The sequence below is a fragment of the Carassius auratus genome, chromosome 9 (genome assembly GCF_003368295.1).
Source record: "Carassius auratus strain Wakin chromosome 9, ASM336829v1, whole genome shotgun sequence".
Classification (NCBI taxonomy): domain Eukaryota; kingdom Metazoa; phylum Chordata; class Actinopteri; order Cypriniformes; family Cyprinidae; genus Carassius; species Carassius auratus.
In genome coordinates, this window is record NC_039251.1 from 31,752,085 (window position 1) to 31,773,967 (window position 21,883).

Sequence of the window (21,883 nt, forward strand, 5' to 3'; positions counted from 1 at the left end):
TGGGCACAATTTATTTCCAAATAAAAACTTTTGGGGGCTCGAAGTGGCATTGGGTTCCTGTTATGGACATTGCAGAGCCGTTGCCTCATGCATTTGCCCTGCAACTTTTATTAATAAAATAGCTTTGATACTGAATCATTGCATTATATTTCTCAGAAACAAGGAGGTTATTATTACATTTTGATTTATTTAATTAAAACATGAATGTAAACAGCATTTGGTCATTCTCAGACTGACATTATGCAAAAGCATCCTAAGCTACATTCTGCTCATAAGGTTACACATATAGGAACACTAAAGTGCCCTTTCAGTCCAGCCTCTCGTTCTACTGAGGATGTCCCCACAATGACTGAACTTATGGCCACAATGCACTATAATTAGCTTAATTCCATTTGTTTTATTACCGTAAATAAAACTCCTGAATCAATGTTGATGCAATTTGATCAAGACGACGCATGATGGCAGTATATAGCAATTCGTTTCATCCTTCTGTTACTGGGGCAGTTCAGTTCAATGGGTTGGAGAAGATGGGCGTTTTTTGGGATAAGCTGATTATCACAGGGACTCCAGTCACCACTCCCCGTGTTCATTGAGCAGTAGTCTCAGTCAGTCTCTCTGCGTCCCCTAACTTACACAGCTCGCGGGACACACACACACACGCGCGCGCGCACAGAGACAAAAGCGCTGGGAAGGGGACACGCCAACCACCTCTTCCAGTTTATCTAGAGCGGGATATTTTCCTTCAAGAGTGGATTAAAAGGGACATTTTACTCAAGAACTGAGGCAAGTTTTGTTTTCATTCATTTAAAAGTTGTTGTTGTTTTCTTACTGGCTGAAATTATTTTAGGTTGCCAAATAAGCGGTGAACTTCTTTTCGCTGCACATTCATTCATTTTGTGAAATAATCCGAAAGAGACGCCCAGTGTCATTATTTTCATTTGAATCTAAATGGGACCTTCTGAACATGTTTGTTTTGCAGTTAGGCTCTGGTTCCAAAAATGATGCGTGGCTCTAAAGTTAAACAAACATGCTGAAACTCACTGACTCTCAGTCGCATTAATGCACAAGAAGACAGGACTGAAGTTTTATTTAGAGTGCAGACCGACTAAATGAGCTAAAGAAGTAGCTAGCTCATCCGAAGAAGTTAATGAAGGAAAAATGGACGTGAGCCTTGATTAATAAAAGTTTCATGTTTGGTTCAGTCGCTAAGAAACGTGCGCGTTAACAGGAGACTTTAATGATAAGAAGTATAAAGAGCACATTTGCATGAATGGTGAAGATGGCAATACACACACACAAGGGGTGAAGGTCTTAATGGTTTTAAAGTTAAGTGGCAGAGACAAAGAAGCCTGAAGTCTGCTGAGTTTGAGCTGAATCTAATAAACCCAGTGTCCTTGCGCCTAGTTTTCGCTCATTGTCCCACATGTTAGCGGAAAGTGTTGGTAAGTTTCTCGTCTGATGTTGGGCTTAAGCATTGTTCAACTCCTAAACCTGTTAAACTTGGACACGTAACTCGTTCCTCTCAGTTTGGGCTACAGACATGAGTGATACATGATGCCTCAAATCATTGTTGGGGAAGGTGTCCCGTTAGCTTTCTAAGTGATCAGATTGTATTGTTCATTTTTCTTAGTGAATGCTAAAGTTGGCAATAAAATCCCATAGATTCGCATTTGTGGGTTTGGCTGATCGATCAGTAGGCAAGCAACCACTTTGAACACTTGAGAATTTACTACTTAACTTAGTTACTTTTTTCGGAAAGTAATGCATTGCGCTACTTTTTGGTTTTACATTACTGTTACTTTTGCTTCACAACTGTAAAGGCCCTCTAACACCTAAAGTGAAATGAACCTCAGTCTGAAGAAAGTGCCATGCCTCTGCACCTCACTCACTTCCATTTCTCTCAACACAAGGACAGAAGAGCTGTCGGTATAAATGGGAAAACTTGTGTTACTTGTTTTATAAAATAGATAGAAGATATTTTACTGCAATCTTAAAAGTGATGTATTATTTTATTAAGTTACTTGTGTTAAGTTTCAAGTATAGCTTGTAAGTCCTTGATTAGCTTGTGCAGGTGTGTTTGATTAGGGTTAAAGCTAAACTCTGCAGTTTGGTAACCCCTGCCCTAGCGACTGCATAGCAACATGAAAAAATGATGCTAAATGTTTTCAGAAACTGCTCTGAACACTCAGAACATCATTGTGGCAGTGTGCAACAGGCAGTTGCATTTTCTTAAGAAAAGATCACTACCCTGCTTTATTTTCTCCTCTTGCTGAACATTGAAAATATGTTTCTTGAAATGGACTTAATGTAATGGTTGTGATCATGTTTCCTTTCATCTAACAGGATGATACATTTATTGGTTTGATTGATTAATAAGCAGCCTAGTACTGTGGACACTTCCTTATCGGAGCAATTGTTAGTGCTATTTTAAGGATTGATGGGATAGATAATCAATTGGAGGGAGCCATATATTTTTCTTCATGTAAAGCACACAAAAAGTAAAAATAAAACATATTTGTTAGTGTAAAATTAAATTGTTTCCTGTCATGTTAGAACCTCATTGCTAGCTGTGGTGTGAACACTCTCAGTGAACTGATGGACAAGGACAACGGTCAATGCCAAGAACTGCTAATATTGGGTTTGGTGTAATCAGGGCATTTGTGGGACAAAAAAATAAAATAAAATCAGTCCTGGCATTTTTTTAGTTCAGGCGAACCACCACTTCACCACCTCTCTATCTCTCTCTCTCTCTCTCTCTCTCTCTCTCTCTCTCTCTCTCTCTCTCTCTCTCGCTCTCATTAGGGGTGTCCCCCGTTAAGGATTTTCATAGTCGAATCGGAATTTTAGAAATCTAGCCGATATTCGACTGATAGTAGAATCATATGTTTGGGGGCGGGGCAAAATACATTAAAAAGAGTCAAGTGAGACATTCAACTAACATAATTACTGATGTTAACACACAGGGAAAATGTGTAACCAACACCTTGAAGATATAAACAGGGGAAATATTATTTTATATTTTGATGAACAGATAGCTAACACTTAATGTCGGGAAACCATAACAATTTTTTTTTTTTACAATAGTACTCTCATTATAACGCTAGCCTGAAACTTTAACAGTTAATGTTATGTATTTCTATTTTGAGCTGCGCACCGAATATGACCAGTAGAGTAACGCATTTGATAGCAAGTTTTTAATCAATGGGATTCAACTAGTGCTGTCAAAATTAGCGCGTTAACGCATTCGATTAATTTGAAATATTTAACGCGTTAAAAAAAAATAATGCAATTAACACTGTTGCAGTTTTTTTTTTATTTCCAGTTGTGGCCTATGTGTGTTCAACGTGCAAAGAAATATGGATAAGACCAAGGAAGGACTTTTAGACGGAAAGTTTCAGTATAAAACTCTGCCGGATTACTCTTCAGTCTGCCACAAGAAACATTACTCTTCATTCAGTCTGCCACAAGAAACAGCAACATTAAAATCATGAACTCAAATGTCATTGTTTAAAAAAAAAAAAAAAAACAATGACTGTAACAGTGCGTAAATCAGACCTTTTTGTAACGCTAACGTTAATAAGCTTAAACGAAAATAACGAAATAATTGTGTAGCGGAGTATTTTTTGTACACAGTGCCGCGAACTGTCAATCACTCCTGTACGCGTGCATCACTGTCCTCCTCAGCTGCAGCAACTTGCGCTCTCTCTCTTCATCAAGCTTTAAAACAAAAAGGGGACAAAAATATCATATTGTCTTTGTGCATAGGCTATAGATTAATTAGATAAATGAATATCTAAATTTGTGCCTTGCCGTCTACGGTATTTGTTTAGAACTTAGAAAAAAGATGCTGCAGCCAATGAACAGCCAGCGGGGGCTGCAGGACGACACAACCTCCGCAGACAGTTTTTAATGTTTATCAGACAATAAATACTCAAGATTTTGCTTTATGGTGCACACACATTAGGATAGGTTAGATGGCTGCCTCCGTTGCAAGCCCCTATCAAGCACTTTACCGATTCAGCTACTCTCTTCTTCTCCTCCTTCGCCTGGCTCTTTGGCCTGCATCACTCACCACAGAGCAAGCCTGTTCCTGATAAAGCGTCTGTAAAAATGGGAAAAGCCGATGAGGAAGAAGCTTGGATGAAGTCATCTTTATATAGGTGGAGCAAAATACTTCTTAGTACCGTCTATAGTGCAATGTGATTGGATGTTTACACTGTCAATACAGGAGATAAACCAATGGGCCACTGGCTGCTTACTGTCCCTGTGTGATGGTCCTGCAAAAAAAAAAAACCCACCGGGAAAATGCCTGGTATGGCCCGATTACTAATCCAGCCCTGGGTGTAATGCATTTAATCAGTGTAACGGGAAACCATTGGCTTTATCTGCTGGCTAACTGTAGTCTATAACTTTCTGTATAATTCCCTTAACATTGAGTAGTGAATGTGCAGCAAGTATTTCTCAAAATCCGATTTATCTGTTGTCATAAAACAAGGAGTTCACAAAGTCTCTGTTTTTGTTTTTCCTAGCAGTACACTTTGCAGAAATGACAAGTACTGTATGTAACGCTCTTTCTTTGCACCTTGCTCACCTCACTTGGAGCATATGTATTGGTCCACCCACTGAACGCCTACAAGTACAGCGCTCTTCTCTGGAAAGGTGCTTTGCAAACCACAATCAGCAGATGTGAGAGGCTGAAGAGAATTGTTGACTTTTTGAGGGGGTTGGGTCTCACAGGCTTCATACACTAGAGTCACTTTCTCTAAAGCAATGCCTCGTTTTATCAAGGTCTCTGTGATTAGTTTTACAGAGATGATGAATGTTTGGTTGTTGAGAACTCTTCACAGATAAGGGTAAAGTCCTTATGCCTACTATTACTCGCCTCAGTGTAAATAAAATAACGACAGCACAATTTCCAAATCTAATAACTATTACGCACTCTCCAAATTTTACAGTCTAATATGCTTTTGTGTAATTGTAATGAAGGATTTTTAAATTAATATAGCCTATAGGCTCGTAGGCTACCTTTGTTTTAGATTCAATATCTGCGTTTCTACTGTCGGGCTAAAAGCAGGCGTGCGTTTCCACTGTCACTTCGGGGGTTGATCGTGCTTTGTCGGGGCCAACTGGCAGGGTTTTTTGACCCTGAATATCTGAACCTGTGATTTTACTCAAATTTACTGATTTATCTTAAGGCTTTGAGAGTCCCGTTCTATGGTCCAGATGAATAAAAAAAAATATATATATATATATATATTAGGGCCGGGACTTTAACGCGTTAATTGAGATTAATTAATTACACAAAATAGCGCGTTAAGATTAATTAATTACAGAAAAAAATTTTACCGCATCTTTAATAACTTATTTTTGCACCGCGGAACGTTTCTCACAGGATCAGTTTCGGCGGACCGATTATACTGGAGCACCAACTAGCGTTCGCATATCACCGCCAAGGGGCAAGGAACTCGACCGGAAGTTGAAGTCGGGTGGGGGCTGCCATCTTTTAGCAGAACTTCACTTGCGTTAGCATTCCCATTGACTCCCATTTATTTTAGCGTCACTTTGACCGCGAATAACTTTACATCTGAGGCGTTTAAAGGAAAAATTGATTAAAAGGAGCACAGGAAACCAAAACTTCAAAATGATATACGACCCGCAAAATCACAGAGATGCTGAATCGCACTGGACTAATATTATCACAGGACCTCGGTGTTCAGCGAAATATTGTAGGTCTTTTGTGTGGGGATTTTGACTTTACAAATTACAGACAACCTTCGCAATTATTACAAATGACTGGAGGTCACCAGGTAATACTAATCCCAAGCGATTAGGGCTTTAGAGCATTGATTTGTAACTTTTTTTTTGGGGGGGGGTCTACTGCTCTGGACATTTTGTATGTGATTCCTCTTCTAAAGACATTATGATCTGAATCAGGTTTATTCAGTAAGAAGGACAAAGAAAATGTGCAGAACAATGGGACTAGAGTTGAGGAACACTCTTATTGGATGCTGGAAAGCAGTGAACAGTAGAGAAAACTTTGCCTTGCATGCACAAATATCATCTTGTTATTTTAATATGATTATTATTATTTTACCTGGGTTTGTGTCATTGGCACTTGAAAAGTAAAGTTCAACCATAACACCGTAATAGTGTCCCGCAGCTTCTCATGAATAATATAAGTTGGGATAAGAGCAAGCAACAGACTTGAGATGACTTCACTGTCCCAGACATGTCTCATAGGAGAATATTGGAAGGTGTGTGTGTATGTATTTGTGAATTCAAGAGCGTTTAATGTATAGCCATCATACTGAGCTCCACAGTCCGTCTCTTTCTATCCTGACACGTCTTTGAAAGCTCTTTATCTTCAGGCTTATTTTGGACATATATGATCTTTTATGCTGGCTTAGCAGAAATTCATAGTATGTTAGTCGTTGAGGCGAGACACTTGGAGTTGGGAACCAGCAATGATCCTGTCACACACATTTTAGTTTTATTGCTGTTATAATTATTTTAAATGATAAAGATCCCAGCGATGGGATTCAGAGATGCGTTCTAGTCTGCCAAGCCTGGCTCCATTGGGATTGTGGAAAGTCAATCCCAGGGTTTACCCTGGAAACAGTGCAGACTCCCATAGCAGTGCTTCGGGTCAGTGAGCAATGAGCGTGCTTGCATGTACTCACAAATAACCACAATGGCTTTGCCCTATCGCTTCATTTGGAGCTTGTCTGTAGTTGCCATCACCAGCCATGTGTCTGGCTCTTTATTCAGCGGTCTGTACTCGATTAAACCCTATTATGTAGTTAACTTGTTCCACTGGCATCACTAACTGTGACGTTTTAGTTCTGCATTTGCAGAGTTTTTTTTTTTTTTTTTTTAAGCTTGAGTAAGGGCATGGGGTTTGAAACTGAGCTGAATTGTCCTTAAATATGTGATATAAAATGTAAATGGAGGGTCTGTTTGATCTGAGTTGTTTAAGTGCATGTCTCTCTGGGTGTTTCGGGAGGGACTTTCTGCTCTACCTTGTCTGTGAGTGGAAAATCACACGTGGCTCACATCCAGGATTTTTAAATGATATATATTAGAGGCATTGCACTTAGAAATGTAGGGCAGATGCAGAGTTTTGGGTGCGGGCCAGTTTTGAAAGGTGACAGCCAGTCAGTCCAGAGAAATATTAATGCTGCTGCTGCACATGGTGGCTTCATTTTTAGGGCAGTGTTGTCACTAAAAATACTACACGGCTTAATCTGATGGATTTGTGGAGAGTTTTGGAGCTCTGTGCGGTGAATCTGAAATCTGGCTTCAACAATGATGCCTTTATTTGCTAATGCACATCAACTGCATTCAATTATGAGCAGGAAAGCATGTCTGACCTGATGCACTGAATATGGAAACATTGCGTGACCCGCTTGTTTAAAGCAGCGATTCCTTTGCAATAGTGAAAAAGGGAAGTATTTTGTAGCTGGGTGGAGCAGTATAGCTAAAAATATTTGTTTCATAGTCTTGATGTTCAATACATAGCAAATACGTTAAAAAAAGTTAGTACAATCATTTAAACAAATAGCCATTTGTCTAGATCTAGATCTTTCTTTTATTCTTTCTTTCCTTTTCTTTAAATGTAATTTAAAATAATAAAGACTTGACCTGTTTGGATGCTTACAGTACCTACATTTTTATTCATAAGCACTTAATACTTAGACTTTCGACATTTTTGAAATGTAACATTGAAAAATCATTGAATCAGTTTTGAATTGACTTAAAACAGCTAGTTTGAACTGATTCACAGAAATTAATCAAACGTAACATTTACAGTTTTTTGCTAATGAAATTTAAATCAGTCAATCAAGATCACGAGACAAGAAATAGACTAACAATTAGTCATATGATGCTGCTAAAAAGAAAATTATTTGGTGAAATGAAATGTTTATGCAGTTTAAGGTTTAAAAAACACATTATTTTCCACACTGTGTACATTAATTGTTTCTCCTCTATGCCCTGCCTTTCTGAAACGCGTTGATTTTTACAAAGGTTATCATTCTGAAAAGTGAGGTGTGCTCTGATTGGCCAGCTATCCAGTGCATTGTCATTGGCTGAATACCTCAAGCATGTGACAATGTTACGCCCCTTAACATATTGTGATGCACTGTCCAGCTGGAGCGACCAGACATAAACATAGAACCATTATAAACATGATTTGTAGTCGTGTCCTCTTTTGGAAGGACAATCAAAGTATGTTCGCTTTCACAGTGAAACACACAGTGTCTATACGACATGTCTGTGGCGGCAACAACAATACTACAACCAGAATAAAAGGTACGCCTTATTTCTTTGTGTGAACATTTGGGTGGAGTTATGCAAATCTTCCCACATAGTGATGTAGAGATGTGGGGGCGTGTTAGAACGAGCCGTTTTAGGAGGGCGTGGACGAGTCTTAACTTTTATTAAGAGTATCTCTTTGGGTTTGAGACTTTAGTCTTTGCAACTTTACAGATCTTCTTTATGCACCAGGAGCTTGTAACACTCCAAAGAGAAAGGAAAAATTTAATCATCAAATTACCCCTTTAATAGTGTCGTAATCAGGAGTATATGCTCATAGCACAAATATCCTGGCAAATAAAGTTATATTTAGTAATTTTTCATAGATATTTAGATGCTGAAATCTGAGCACTTTATGTTGTTTGTTTTTTTGGTTCTATCTGGAATCCAGTCTGTGAATTGTCGTTTTATTTTATTTTTTTACCAGTTGGGCATATTCAGAATGATCATAAACATGGTCAAATATCCGTTTGAACCAAAATCCTTGCTTTTTGGATTAAATGCCATTCTTCATCTCAAACTATGAAAATATTGCTTCAATAGTTTTTCAAAATGTTGTGATTTAAAAAAAAAAAAAAAGAAAGAAAATCCACATGATGTTCTGTCCTTGTCCGGAAAAATAATCCTTCCACTCTTGATCTGTAGATTGATATGGATTTAATATATGGTCCAGTGCTGGTTCAGATGTAGTCATGTCAGTGGGGGAATCTGGGCTACTAGGCTACAGCACACATTCACATGCAGTTATAGTTGATGAGCATCACACGGAGCTTTTGGAAATTCTAATAGAACACCAGTTTCCAAGTTTCCACTTTTGCTGGGATTCACATTCTGGTGTGTTTTTTTTTTCTCTCTCCTGACTGTAGTTTTTCCTGCTAGAAAATGTGTTATTGAAATGTTATGTTCAAAGGTATACAACCCCATCACTTGCTGATTTATTTACCATGTATTTGGTGGTGCCTGTTTATCACCTGGTTTCCTCCTGCATGGCCTGTATTCTGGTCTTCCTGTATTAAGTCCAAAGTATAAATGGTCCATTTGTGCCATGTGGTAAGCGTGCAACATAAAACATCTAGATCTCCCATAACAACAGCAAACATCACATGCAGAACACCATGGAAAACAAACAAAAAAAGGGTCTATGTGAAACCAAATCGAAGTCCGGTAATCATTCATTAAAGAAAACACACACCTGATCAGATTAAAACACTGGAGAATGTTTATTGGCTAATATTTTGTCCTTCCAGGGCTGCTGCTATTCAGTTAGACTAGTAGATTTTGTCAGGAGTTGTTTTGTAGTGGGGAATGTGAGGCCTGGAGTTATTCTCTTTACTTTGGAGCCACTGGATGCATCCAGGCTTTCTTCATGTTTTGTCTGACCTTTAGTGCGTGGTCTTCTCCTCCTGTCCGTTTCACAAGTCACTGATCATATCCCCGGCTGTCAGGTTACAGCTGTTGCCATGACACATATTGAGCTAGACAGAGAGAGAGAAGTGGTTTTTCCCCACGATTACTCGAAAGCAAAGATAATGCGAAACAGAAAAAGGAGGTTTATGAAGAACTTCATTGTTCAGTTCTTAGCAACTGGCTTGGGATAACTGTGATTTATTAGCAGGCAGGATCACAGAGGTAACTGTATCATAGGCAAAACGAAATATTAAGTGAACGTGCCTCTTTAATGTATGTAAGTGTTTAGAGTGCAGAAATGAATCATAAATGTGGTAGCAATGATCTGTAGTATACAAACCTCATTATTTTTCAGTGGTTCAATTCTAAGTTACCCACATGTACTAATAAAAGGAATTGTTCATTTAGCATTTGATCATTTGATTGCATTTATTAAATCAACTGTTAGCATTTAATTCCTTCAGTTGATTACCATCATTTTTGTTAGTAAATTTGTATTACGTCATGAAGAAAAAATAAAGTGGATAGAATACAATAATATAAAAATGATATTTGATGACATTACACAAAGAATAGACTTTTAGAAAAATAATTTAGGTTTATGTAGTTTACAGATATGTCAGATAATTCTGTCTCTGAGATGTTTTTAATTTGTGTGTGTGTGTGTGTATGTGTGTATGTATGGGTAATGTTAATGTGTTGGTTTAAAAAAAGAAAAGAAAAACACTTTACCATGAATAAAACACTCCAAGAAAGACATGCATTATTTACAGTTACCTTTTGGATATTTGTAATTAATGCATTTATTGGTTTAGATTCTGAATATTTCATTTATTCATTATTTTTGGACGCCGCACCGTTGTATACTTGGGTTTTATACACCGTTACTGACTTTATTATAATACTGCCCCTTAAAGGAAGTATAGGTTCCATGTATCAAAGTGATTAGCCCTTTTTAAATGGTTAGTAGTTCACCTGTGAGCTATATTTTGATACTTTATATTGGTAGTTGCTGGCAACTTGTAAAAGGGGAGGGACATTCTCAATCTGGAGAGGATATTTAACCCTTTAATGCATGAATGTTTCACCAATCATTCTTACATATTCGGGTCTTTAACGACCCGGACCTAAATATCCAGCACGGATGGATCTCCAATAGCAAAAAAAATAAAATAAATCTCTTGATATTTTGAGAACAATTAGAGGAGAATAAAATAAAGCATTTTGTTTCCTTTTGAAACTTAAAAGGGTTCAATAAGAGCAGATGATTTTACCATTGCTATCATCGTCAGAGCGCACTTCTACAGGACATTCAGCATCTGCCTCATATTCACCATCTCAAACATATTCACTAAACTATCGTTTTCTATGACTCCATATTCAATATTTTGATCACTAGCAGTTTATTCACCAAACTCAGCATCAAATGGCAGTGACATTTATATTTCATTGTGTATAGTTATTGCTCTGCGGTAAAGCCATTCAAACCAGTTCAGTTTTTGCTTATGATATTTGTTAGTTTTATGCCTGCTTTTAATAATCAGTGAAACGCCATGTCATCATTGTCTATCAAACTTGAGAAAAAAAAAAAAAAAAAACTTCTGGTCTCTAGCGACCTTATACACTTTTTATAAAAAATAAATCAGAAAACAGGCATTCTTTTTATATTTTACTTTTTTTTTTCTTCTTATATTGTTTATAATAGATTGAAGAATACTAAGAAAGTTGATGTTTAACTTTAAAAAATGAAAGAGGGGGAGGGTAGGTTCACTAAAGACCCGAGATATGCATTTAAGGGTTAATTGGGTGAAAATGTGTATATATCCTTTTAGTGCAAGATGACGACTCAATATTTTTGGTCTGTTGTACATTTTAAATATGTATATCTGCTAAATAAATGTTTTCAGTGTTTAGGAGTACACAAGTGGATAAAAAGCCACACAATTTAAATTTGTGTTCTTTAATTTCTGACATCAAGGCTGCAAAGTCTTCAAGTTGATGACAAGCCCTGAAAAGATTAGGATTATCAGAATGCACAGCAGCAATCTGAGGCACTTACAGGAGACTTGAGGCAGACACGCAGCCTGACCACCTTATCAGTCTAATCTGCCATTAGCTTTCACCTCTCAATCCTTCATTTACATTCAACTTTTATTTTTTTATATATATATTTTTTAAGTTATGCCTTGCATGGTGCACACAAATGACACTTTAGCTGTCAACAAAGCACATTGTGTTATACTGTCTGCCCCTTTTTTACGACTTGTTTCTTTGCCCATGTTTGTATTTTGACTACAACTGGCAATGCTGGGTGCTTTGTTTCTTTACTCCGAGTGAGCTGGGAGTGAAAACATGGGCTGGTATTGGAGAAGCTTTTTGCTGAGCACTACACTTTGCCAGTGCCTGTTTGTTTGAACAGTGCATAGGGGGTTTATGGGCTCAGTATGAAGGCCCTGAATGCAATTGGCACCTGGAGAGAAAAACCGCTGCCGTAGCAGTTGAACTGTTTAGCTGTTAACTATGAAATCACAATTCAGGTTGTGAAATTGGTTTGCTTGAAGTAAATATTTACTTATTATTATTATTATTATCATCATCATTATTATTATTATAATTTTTTTTCTGTCCACTTTTATTTAAAAAAAAAAGTAGCTACATTTTGATGCCTCCACTCCATAAACATCTTGGGAGTATCTATGGGTCATCAGCTGGGACAAGGGTCTTTCGTTACATAATTCCCAGTGGGATATCTTGTGTCCGTAGTGTCCCGGAGAGAACTAAACATGTCAGTCCAGTCATGTGCTGCTTTGCAAGTACTTTAGAATGTATTTGCATTGTTTTAGGTTACAAGAACAGAATTCTGGGATAGATGGGTCACTGACCAAGAAGGGAGTACAAAAATAGTGGAGAGAGTCTTTAAAAACTCATTTGAAAAAGCATGTGCCAAATTCTTAGAAATGTCATGCTTTAATGTTTGTTTTGCGTGTGTGTGTTTTAATGTGGTGCAACCAAGAATAAACTTGTGACATGAGTAAATGAGGCTCGCAATTGATGTCAGACCAAATTTTGGCAATTTTTGTGTGTTTTTGTAATGTGTTTTTAAATCATTTTTAAGTTTAAGTTATTTTAGGGTTCATTAAACTTTAAAGCGTTAGTTCGCCCAAAAATGAAAATTAGCTCATAAATTACTTGCGCTCAAGTCATCTTAGGTGTATGTGACTTTCTTCTTTCAGATGAATCCAGACGACTCTTTGATCTTTTAAGATGTTTTATGGCACTCCATGGGTGTGCAGTGCATCAGTCCAAAAGAAGTGAAATAAAAAGCGCCCATCCTTAATAAAAAAAAAGTGTCTCATACAGCTAATTTACATTTTTGAGTGACCTAACCCTTTAACAAAAAAATAAATAGAAATATTTCTAAGTTCAAATGTTTATTTATATGTTTATTTTACTTTATTTCATGGCATGATTTTATTAATTGTTTTAGTTAATGTCAATAATCCTGCTCCACAGAAATATCAAAATTAATTGAAACTCAGAAATTGAAAGCATGTTAATCATCGAAGAGTTTTATTCAAACCATTATCAGTATGAATTAGGAACATTTCTTATGGATTTTGTATGAATGAATAAACAAACACACACACATTAACTCCACAGACCTAGATACATGTCTAAGTCAAGGCCTACAGAACTCTTGATCTGATGTGTAATTGTCTTGATTTCTCCATAGGGGGTGTTGTCCAAAATGGAGGTGAAGACGTCACTTCTCGACAATATGATAGGGGTGGGCGATATGGTCCTCATTGAGCCCCTGTCAGAAGACACCTTCATTGAGAATCTAAGGAAGCGATTCGATCACAATGAGATCTATGTAAGTAAAGCTTAAACTAATGCTGAGAACGTCATGTCACTTTTCTTGGTCGCCTTCTCATTTTAGGCTTTCACTGCTCCAGACAGTCACATCAAGAATGTCTTAGTTTAAGTTTAGTCTGAGTGTGTTCCCACTTCACAGATAAATAAGAGTGTAGAGATGAACACAGTGTAAATCACAGCCCTCTCATTGTTCTGTCCCTGTCCCTAGTGTCTTTCTCTTTCATTTGGGCTCAGTTTAGAAAGCTGTTGCTTACCAATCACCAGACCAACATACAAAATGGGTTCATCTGAAGTGTAAATAGTTGTTTAATGAATCATAATATGCAAGAGTGAACAGATATCAAGGAGATTTGAGGATTTTCTACTTCAGGGGGAAAAAAATGCACTGAGGCTCTGTTGTGCTATTCAATTATTGCCTGTATGTTGTTCGACCAATAGCAGACAGGAAGAGTGTTCAGGAAACCTGTGTGAAAACACTTATATTTGCAAACAGTTTAGAGACATTACCACTTCAGAAATTACTTTACACTTAAGACTTAAGCTCATATACAGCGGTACATTAATGAAATGCAAGAAAATCCAGTCATTTAGAATTACTAGTGATCAGTGAAAGCTTTCACCACTGTGCTTCCTCCATTGCTACACTATTGAAAATATTACTTTTTTGCTAGTGAAATTTAGCTAATAGATAGACAGCACATTTAGTACTTTAAAATGCTAAATTTTCATTAATCAAAGTATTTTTTTTTCTGCTGAAATTGGAAGAAAGCTCTACCATGTTCAGATTTACTTACTGTGTGTGTGCATTAGCTGCAATGCTTAATGAGAATTTGCATTTAGTATCAGGAAACCGTAAGGTTAATGACCCCTTCAAATGGCTGATTTACATTTTGTGTGGCACCATAAAAATGGACCCTTAAAGATGTTTATTTATATTTTGCAGAGCTGTAATCTTATCAGTTAAAAGACTAAAATCATGTAGTTGGTCACAAACAGGTTCTGTGTTCACTCTGTAATTTAGAGAGTAACTACCCACTGCCCTCAATGTCCAGTAGCTGCAAGTTTGTAATGCAACCTCTAGCCTTGTATTTAATGCAAATCCCCAAATTACACAGGAGAGTGCTGACAAGAGCAAAATTATGTAGACCACAGTATATTTATGTTCTTTGCACTTTGTGCAAACTGGTCACTTAATTTTCTTGTTCGTAGTCACCGCAACCTTAAATTAAAAGTCTGTAATTATTTACACACTCGTACGTTTTCTGGCAGGTAGACCCCTCCTTTTGTGTTCAGTTGAACAAAATACGTTTTTTGAATGATATGAAGGTGGGAAAATACTTCTGAATTGTTCAAACGTACATTTTAAAAAGGCTTAATGGAGAATATTCTAGGAACGTCTCCACCCTCAGTATCATCTATTTAAATGCCAAGAAGCTTACATCACAATCTCACACATTTCACCAACTTTACAATGAATATCACAGAGAATGATCTGCCTTATCTAATCAATGCCCTGTCAAAAGCAGTTAGAATGGGTTCTATTTTCATATACAGCAGGCGATAAGAGCTGTAGAATTATGAAACAAATGTCCTTGTAATTATATTTAAACTTTGCTCAGTATTATTGGCTGCAAGAAAGAACAGATGTGTGTGTGTGTGTGTGTGTGTGTGAGCACATTTAGTTAGTAAGGAGCAGATGTGATTGTGTAGATCACTCTTTTAGTGATGCGCTTTATTGATCCACAGTTGCGCGTTCTTCCAAAATGTATGTTCACCAGGTCTCATTTAGATGCATTTAAGGGCCAATTGATTTTTTTTACACAGGCCTAGACCTGCTCTAATGCACCCATAGCTGTCATATCTCTTTAGTGCCCCAGATGTCGTCATTGTGAACCGTATTTAAATCCATCTGGGATTGGGACAACCCTAATATTCTTAATTGAATAAAGAAATGCCAATTCTGTTCTGTTTGTGTGAAATGAGAATTGAGCTACTGGTTCAAAAAGCATAGGATAAAAGATATTAATTAATTTGTTGCAAATGTGTCCAAACTCCACACATTTGACTGGTAGCATATGTCTTGGGTGACATCTGTGCTTTTATTGATGTAGGCCTATACTTCCATTATTTCTGTAAATTTTACTTCATCTGTTCATTTACATTTGTTCTCTACATCTAAGGGGATTTATTACGCCTCCTGTGAACACTTGACAATAGATTGTGGGCTGTGCTGCCATGGGAGAGGCCTGATCCTCTGGCTGCAAGCTTTATGCAACCCTCGCTGTAATGAGAGGTAGAAGACGGCTGCAAGAAATAATCATTGTTCTGAGGTCCCAGAGACATTGAAAGAGATTTGCTTTTAATGTCATATGTTGAAAATAGGTGGCAGAAAGTATGAAATAAAGATTTGAAAAGCAAGAGAAGCTGGAATAAATTAGTCAGGATGTTTGTTTGTATCATGAATTAGACTACTTTAGACACCGTTGCCCTTTCTGGCCACGTTTGACCACAATATGGTGTCGATGCTTTCTGAGATTCCAAAGATTTTTGTTTGTGTTCTCTTGTTCGGTTGCTTGCGGGCCCCCCGCCTGTCTGAACAATACCCTGGAATTCCCATCTAGATCATGCAGACGGATGCATATTGTAGCTCTACTCCCCTACACTGCTGCCGCCACTGTTTCTACCAGAACGAGGCAGAGAATGTGCTTGATGTCTGTGCCTCACAGCAGGGGAGTATGAAAACAGTGCAGTGTCCTTTAGGGATGTCACGATACCAGTACAAGTGAAATTTCACATGTACCAAAATTTTCATGATTGGAACACACCATTATTTTTATCATGACTGGCTTGATGATGCATATACAGTCTGCGGTGACGACAACTGGGTACCAAAATAAGTTTGTATGCTCAGTATCACCAATACTGCAGACTAAATGTTCCCAATCCTGGTCCTGGAGGACCCCCAACACAGCTTGTTTTTGAAGTTTCTCTTATCTGACACCCACATCTGAGATCTGGAGGCTTTATTAATAAGCTGATGTGTTGAATCAGGTGTGTGGGTTTAGGAATGCATCTAAAATGTGCAGGTTTGGTTTCATAAGCACCAGGATTGGGAACCAATGCTGTAGACTGAATATACATTGGAAATTAAAATTAGAGAACTACCTAAAATTTCTTAAATTGCAAGGTCTTCGGTTAGTCCTGTTTGAATTTGTCCTAAAGTAGAAGGGCAATTCTACAAACGTAAGACAATTGCATGAGAAGACCGGATAATGAGGAAACTCTTAATGGGGAATTGGTTCAACAGGAAGTACCATGGTTTGGGGGGGTGTTTTCCACGGCAGAATTTGGGGCACTTATACAGCTAAATGGCAGATACGTGACTGCAGATGATCACCATATCCCTCTTTAGCAAAATGCAGTTCCTTCCCTTCAAACATTTCCAATAAGACGATGCCCTTGTCACACTAAAAAAAACATGTAAAGTAGTTCATTGAGGTTTTAAACCGAATTAAATTGAAATAATTAAATCCGTTAGCTCCTCACTATCTGCGCTGAAGCTGAGAACGTTTGCCAGTTTAAATGAAAGTTAACGTGCCTAGCTTTTTCAACTCGTACATTACACGTTACATCCTGATGTCACGTGTCATTACAGGACCATTACGTGACCTTTACGGGTTGTGTGTGAATGCACGCACAGATTCAGGTAAATCACTGGCAGTGTGAATGAACCAAAATCTAACGATCCGGGAACAATTGCTGGGACACATTACCCATGTATTATCCAGAATCTCAGTGTGAAAGGGTCTTGAGAAAACGAGTGGAGTGGACCAAGATCAAACCAGACTGAGAGATCAGTGATGATCTGTGGGTGCTGATGTGTGAAGTCATTAAAAGCTAGGGCCTCTACACTTCCTACTAATTTTTAGGCAGCTGTAACCCCTCCAAATTTTTTATTGTAATCTGTTCTGTGGAAAACACAGTGATCAAAATTAGAGAACAGTAATCACTGTAGCACGACAAAGTTTTTTTGTTGAAATGCTTTAATTTGTCGAACATGTTAGTAGAACAGCGGTATACCAACAGCTAATATTCCTTCAAAATTTTGCACGATGAGCATTACCGTATTTTTCGGACTATAAGTTGCACCTGAGTAGAAGTCGCATCAGTCCAAAAATACATCATGATGAGGAAAAAAACATACAAGTTGCCCTCTCGCGGCTGTAGACGGTAATGTTTTCTCTTGGTTCATTTATATTGGTTCATGTCAAATTAATTTTGATAAATAAGTCGCACCTGACTATAAGTTGCAGGACCAGCCAAACTATGAAAAAAAAGTGTGACTTATAGTCCGGAAAATATGGTAATAATATTTCAGAAAAAAACTATTTCTAGATTGTTGTATTTTATTTCCTTCATATGACGGTTATGTTGTCTCTTCTTATGTCATGTTTTCACAAATATTTTCTTATGTTTTATTTTTATGTATTTAGTTGTTTGTTTGATCATTGGTTTATTGCGTCTTTCACTATCCTCAACAGACATACATTGGCAGTGTGGTGATCTCCATGAACCCCTACAAGTCCCTGCCCATCTACACAGCAGAAAAGGTGGAGGAGTATCGCAACAGGAACTTCTATGAGCTCAGTCCACACATGTGAGTTTAAAAAGTCACGGTCACGGACTCGTTTATTCCTAGGCTTCCTGGTCCGCAGAGCACAGAAGAAATTGTTGCACACATGCATGCAAATGGTTGGAAAAGCCTTGCAGCTTTTTTAATCAATAATAATGTGAAGCTCACCCATTGGTGTCATAGTTGCAGAGTAGGTGTGCATAAACCTTGTCCAGCCCTTTCGGGGGGAGGGGCGGCTCACTGTCCTGTCCTGCTCCAGCTAATGACCATCTGTCTCCTTAGAGGGCTGCCAGCCGCCTGACCAGACTGCCAAATCAAAACAAAGCAGTCTGCTTTATTTGATCGGCAGACACACACTTAGCATCTGAAAAAAAAAAAGGAAAAGAAAAAAATTGAGTTGAGAATGGTATGGCTGTTCCAATAACATTTCCCATTCATTCGACACACTCTCCCCTGGAAAAGAAGTTTAAATGACCAACTATGTACAGCTGTGTCCCCCCTCCCCCAAAGGATCCTTGTTATACTTTTGCCTGTGGGTTCATAGTTTGTTCTCATGTTTCTAAATTGATCTCTTCTTTGCTTCTGGTCCTATCCTGTTCATTTGATCTGCTTTAAGTGAACGTTTGCTCTGGTATGCAGATCGCCTTCAGTCTTGAACCCTTCCACATTCATATGATTTAGTCTAGGCACTGTTACGCTGATGTCGGGGTCTGTGCTCCTCTGAACTGAAGCCAGGCTCTGAGCTCATTCCAGGGCAGCTGCTTTTCTTGTCATGCCTGGGAAGCAGACCTCTTAGATGGCTCTGGGTGTACTGGCCTCTGGGGCTTGTACATTTCAGCATCCTGGGCCGTAACTGGTCCTGTTAACAGCACAAACTGTTGAATAGTATTTATGATCATCACCTCATCACCTCAGTAAACATAGCAGTCCGCAGCAAAATGGCCCAGAGCATCTGTGCTCAAACTGCTGTCAAGCTTTTGGGTAAGTTTTAGTCAAGTCTATACTTGTTTGATCATTTTCAGAAATATTGTAAGAGCCTAGTCCCATATAACCTCATAGGCTTAAAGGTGCATAAAGGTAATACTTTAAGATACTGTAGCTATGTATTAGCATTCTCATAGATCTCCATTACAGCCACTCACCTGTTGCAGGACATCCAGTGCAATTTGAAATCAGCCATCTTTCATCACGAGTGCTCAATTTTGCATTTAGATGGAAAACTGAATATTACCCTTTTGCAACAATGCTAAGAATGAATTGTTTTCTTGGTTGCATCATAAATTTCATGCAAACGTATTTTGGAACACAACAGTGCTCAAAGATAAATGAATTTCCACATCTAGCTAGTGGTCTTTCGCTGGCACTTCTGGTGGACTGAAGGTGTGGATTTGCTCACTGGTTTTTATTTGGTTCACAATATTAGTAGAGTAATGTTGGGAATAGTACATGATGGTAAAGGGGCCATTTGAGATGCAGCTCTAGAAACTTACAGGCAAGTATGTTGGCGAGTTGGAGCTTAATTGAATAGGGCATTGGCCCTCCTAAAGCAGGACTATACACCCTTGCATATTGTAGGTTTACGTAGGCATAAGACTTTTTTTCTCATCTTTTATGAGAGTCTTGGATTAAGGTCTCTTTTAATTAGGTCCTCCTTAAAGATTGTGAGGTTTTTTTTTAAGTGAGGTCTTTGTAAAAGACTCCGTAATTTTATCTTAATCTCCAAGTCAGGCCATCTGCTTAGGCTTTTGTGTGGTAGATCTTTTGTAAGATGAGACTATGACAGGGTTTCCTAATCATCTTTTCTTATCCATGGCGCTCCATCCCTTATCGATTTTAACAGATGCTTGTCAATTTTGGGGTTTATAATGACAGTTTTGAGTGTGCCTGCTCTACATTGAGACCATGTGTGATATGATTACATGACTGATATCACGTCAGTCTGGTTGGCATTTGTATGGTGTGTGGCGTTAAGGTACTTTAAGTAAAGCAGTAGTTAAAGTAGCCAAAGTCTGCTTATTCTGCTAAAAAGTAATCTACGTTTTTGATTAAAGATTATCAAGCTATCCCTAAATTATACTGTACACCACTTCGATGGAGCCATGCAATGAGCCCCTTCATTAAAACTACATTATTATTGCTGTTTTTGACTCCTGTTATAGTACAGTGTGTTTTTGGTTTCCATTAAAGACCAGAAGAGTCTAGAGTGTGTAGATGTGCTTGAGGCATTGAGAGCTGATATGCCCACCTGCTTTTGAGAGGCCTCTTAAATTAAACAATTGTTTAAGTTTTCTTAACATTAAGAGTTAGTTGCAACTGGCAGCTGAGCTTTAGAGGTGGTCAAAGCCATGGAGACAATAAAGTGGCTGAGACCACCCTGATCACTAATCACTGCAAATGGTGGTGTTTTTAAAGACACTCACCGGAGGTCACAAACAACTGCTGGTTGCAACTATATCCTAAAAATAGCTATGTGCCCTCACAAGAGGTCTGTTATCAGGACAGTCTGACATCTCAGAGAGAAAAAGGAGCAGACCTCGGAATGGTAATATATTATTTTAATTCACTTCAGATTTTGGTTGGGTTATGATTTTTCTGTGTTGTGAATTTTTAATTTGAGTATTTTGTTGAATACAAAATTTAAGCAACCATTGTGAATATATCATTAATATAATAATCACTTCAACTAGTTTTGACTAGACTAGGCCTACTTTGTTCAAAATATGATTCATTTGTCGTCATTCAGAAATGTTCTGAGAAGTGTCATCAAATAAATAAATAGTGCATGTCATCAGAAGGCTGAACTTGTATTAGATACGATGTTTGGAAATGCTCTGGACTGGATCTTCTCTGACCGCTGGAATGTGAGCTTGAACTTTGTTGTTGAGGTTGTTTTAGTTAATGACCCAGGATGAGTGTGAAATGCCTCATTCTGGCAGCCGCACGTGGTTCAAGAGCCCCGGTGTTACCTCTCCCTTCCAAACAGACGGAGTTTCACACTGCTCTGCTGTCTTTGGCTTGGTGGCCATCTGTGTGTGGTAAGAGTGCTTCACTGGAATCAGACTGTGAATGAGGTTGTCTGTGTGTGCATGCTTTTTTTTCTTTTCTTTTTTTTTTCAGGGTGAACAGTCTCTTTAATGGACCTTATGACATCTCTGTCTGATGTTAATGCCATGTGTTCAACACATTGTGCTTTTAGCTTTTCTGAACACAACTTTTCATAGTTCAGGCCTGAAAGTGTTCTCAGAAACACATACTGTACTGTATGGTTTACAGCAATGCCAAGAAAAGGAAGATCTGTCCATCCATCCATAAGCAAATTCGGGGCCTATAAGCTTCCTATTCTGTTAAGAAACTCTGAGCCAACAAGAACCATTAGAAGACCAGCCTTCTGTAACCAACTAATTATTTTCACAAATCAGAATAATCTGTTTGTATACATGCTTCATTTCAATACTGATATTTTTTTTTATTGTCAAAAATTTTTTAATGGAAAAGTTCACCTGATAATTAAAATGTTTTCTCTGCCCAGTGGCATTCCAAACCAGGTTTTTGATGTACTGTCACAAAGCTCGTAGTTTTATACTTAGTTCATAGTATTTATTTTTATTATTATAATTTTTTTTTAATCTAAAGAGTTTTTAAAGGCTATAGATC

The 21,883-nt window shown here is 37.9% G+C and overlaps 1 protein-coding gene across 8 annotated transcripts in view; it reads left to right on the forward strand.

Moving 5' to 3' along the window:
• Positions 1-566: 566 nt before the first annotated feature.
• myo1b (myosin IB) overlaps positions 567-21,883 on the forward strand; it is a 67,285-nt gene continuing 45,968 nt past the window's right edge. For 4 of the 8 annotated variants that reach the window (XM_026272560.1, XM_026272561.1, XM_026272563.1 and 1 more), the window contains exons 1-3: positions 568-783; positions 13,454-13,594; positions 18,138-18,253. In XM_026272560.1, the coding sequence (XP_026128345.1) occupies positions 13,469-13,594; positions 18,138-18,253 (242 nt within the window). In that variant the 5' untranslated portion in view covers positions 568-783; positions 13,454-13,468. Of the gene's footprint in view, positions 784-13,453; positions 13,595-18,137; positions 18,254-21,883 lie in introns of those variants that run through there. The other 4 variants (XM_026272558.1, XM_026272559.1, XM_026272564.1 and 1 more) reach the window with 2 other exon arrangements.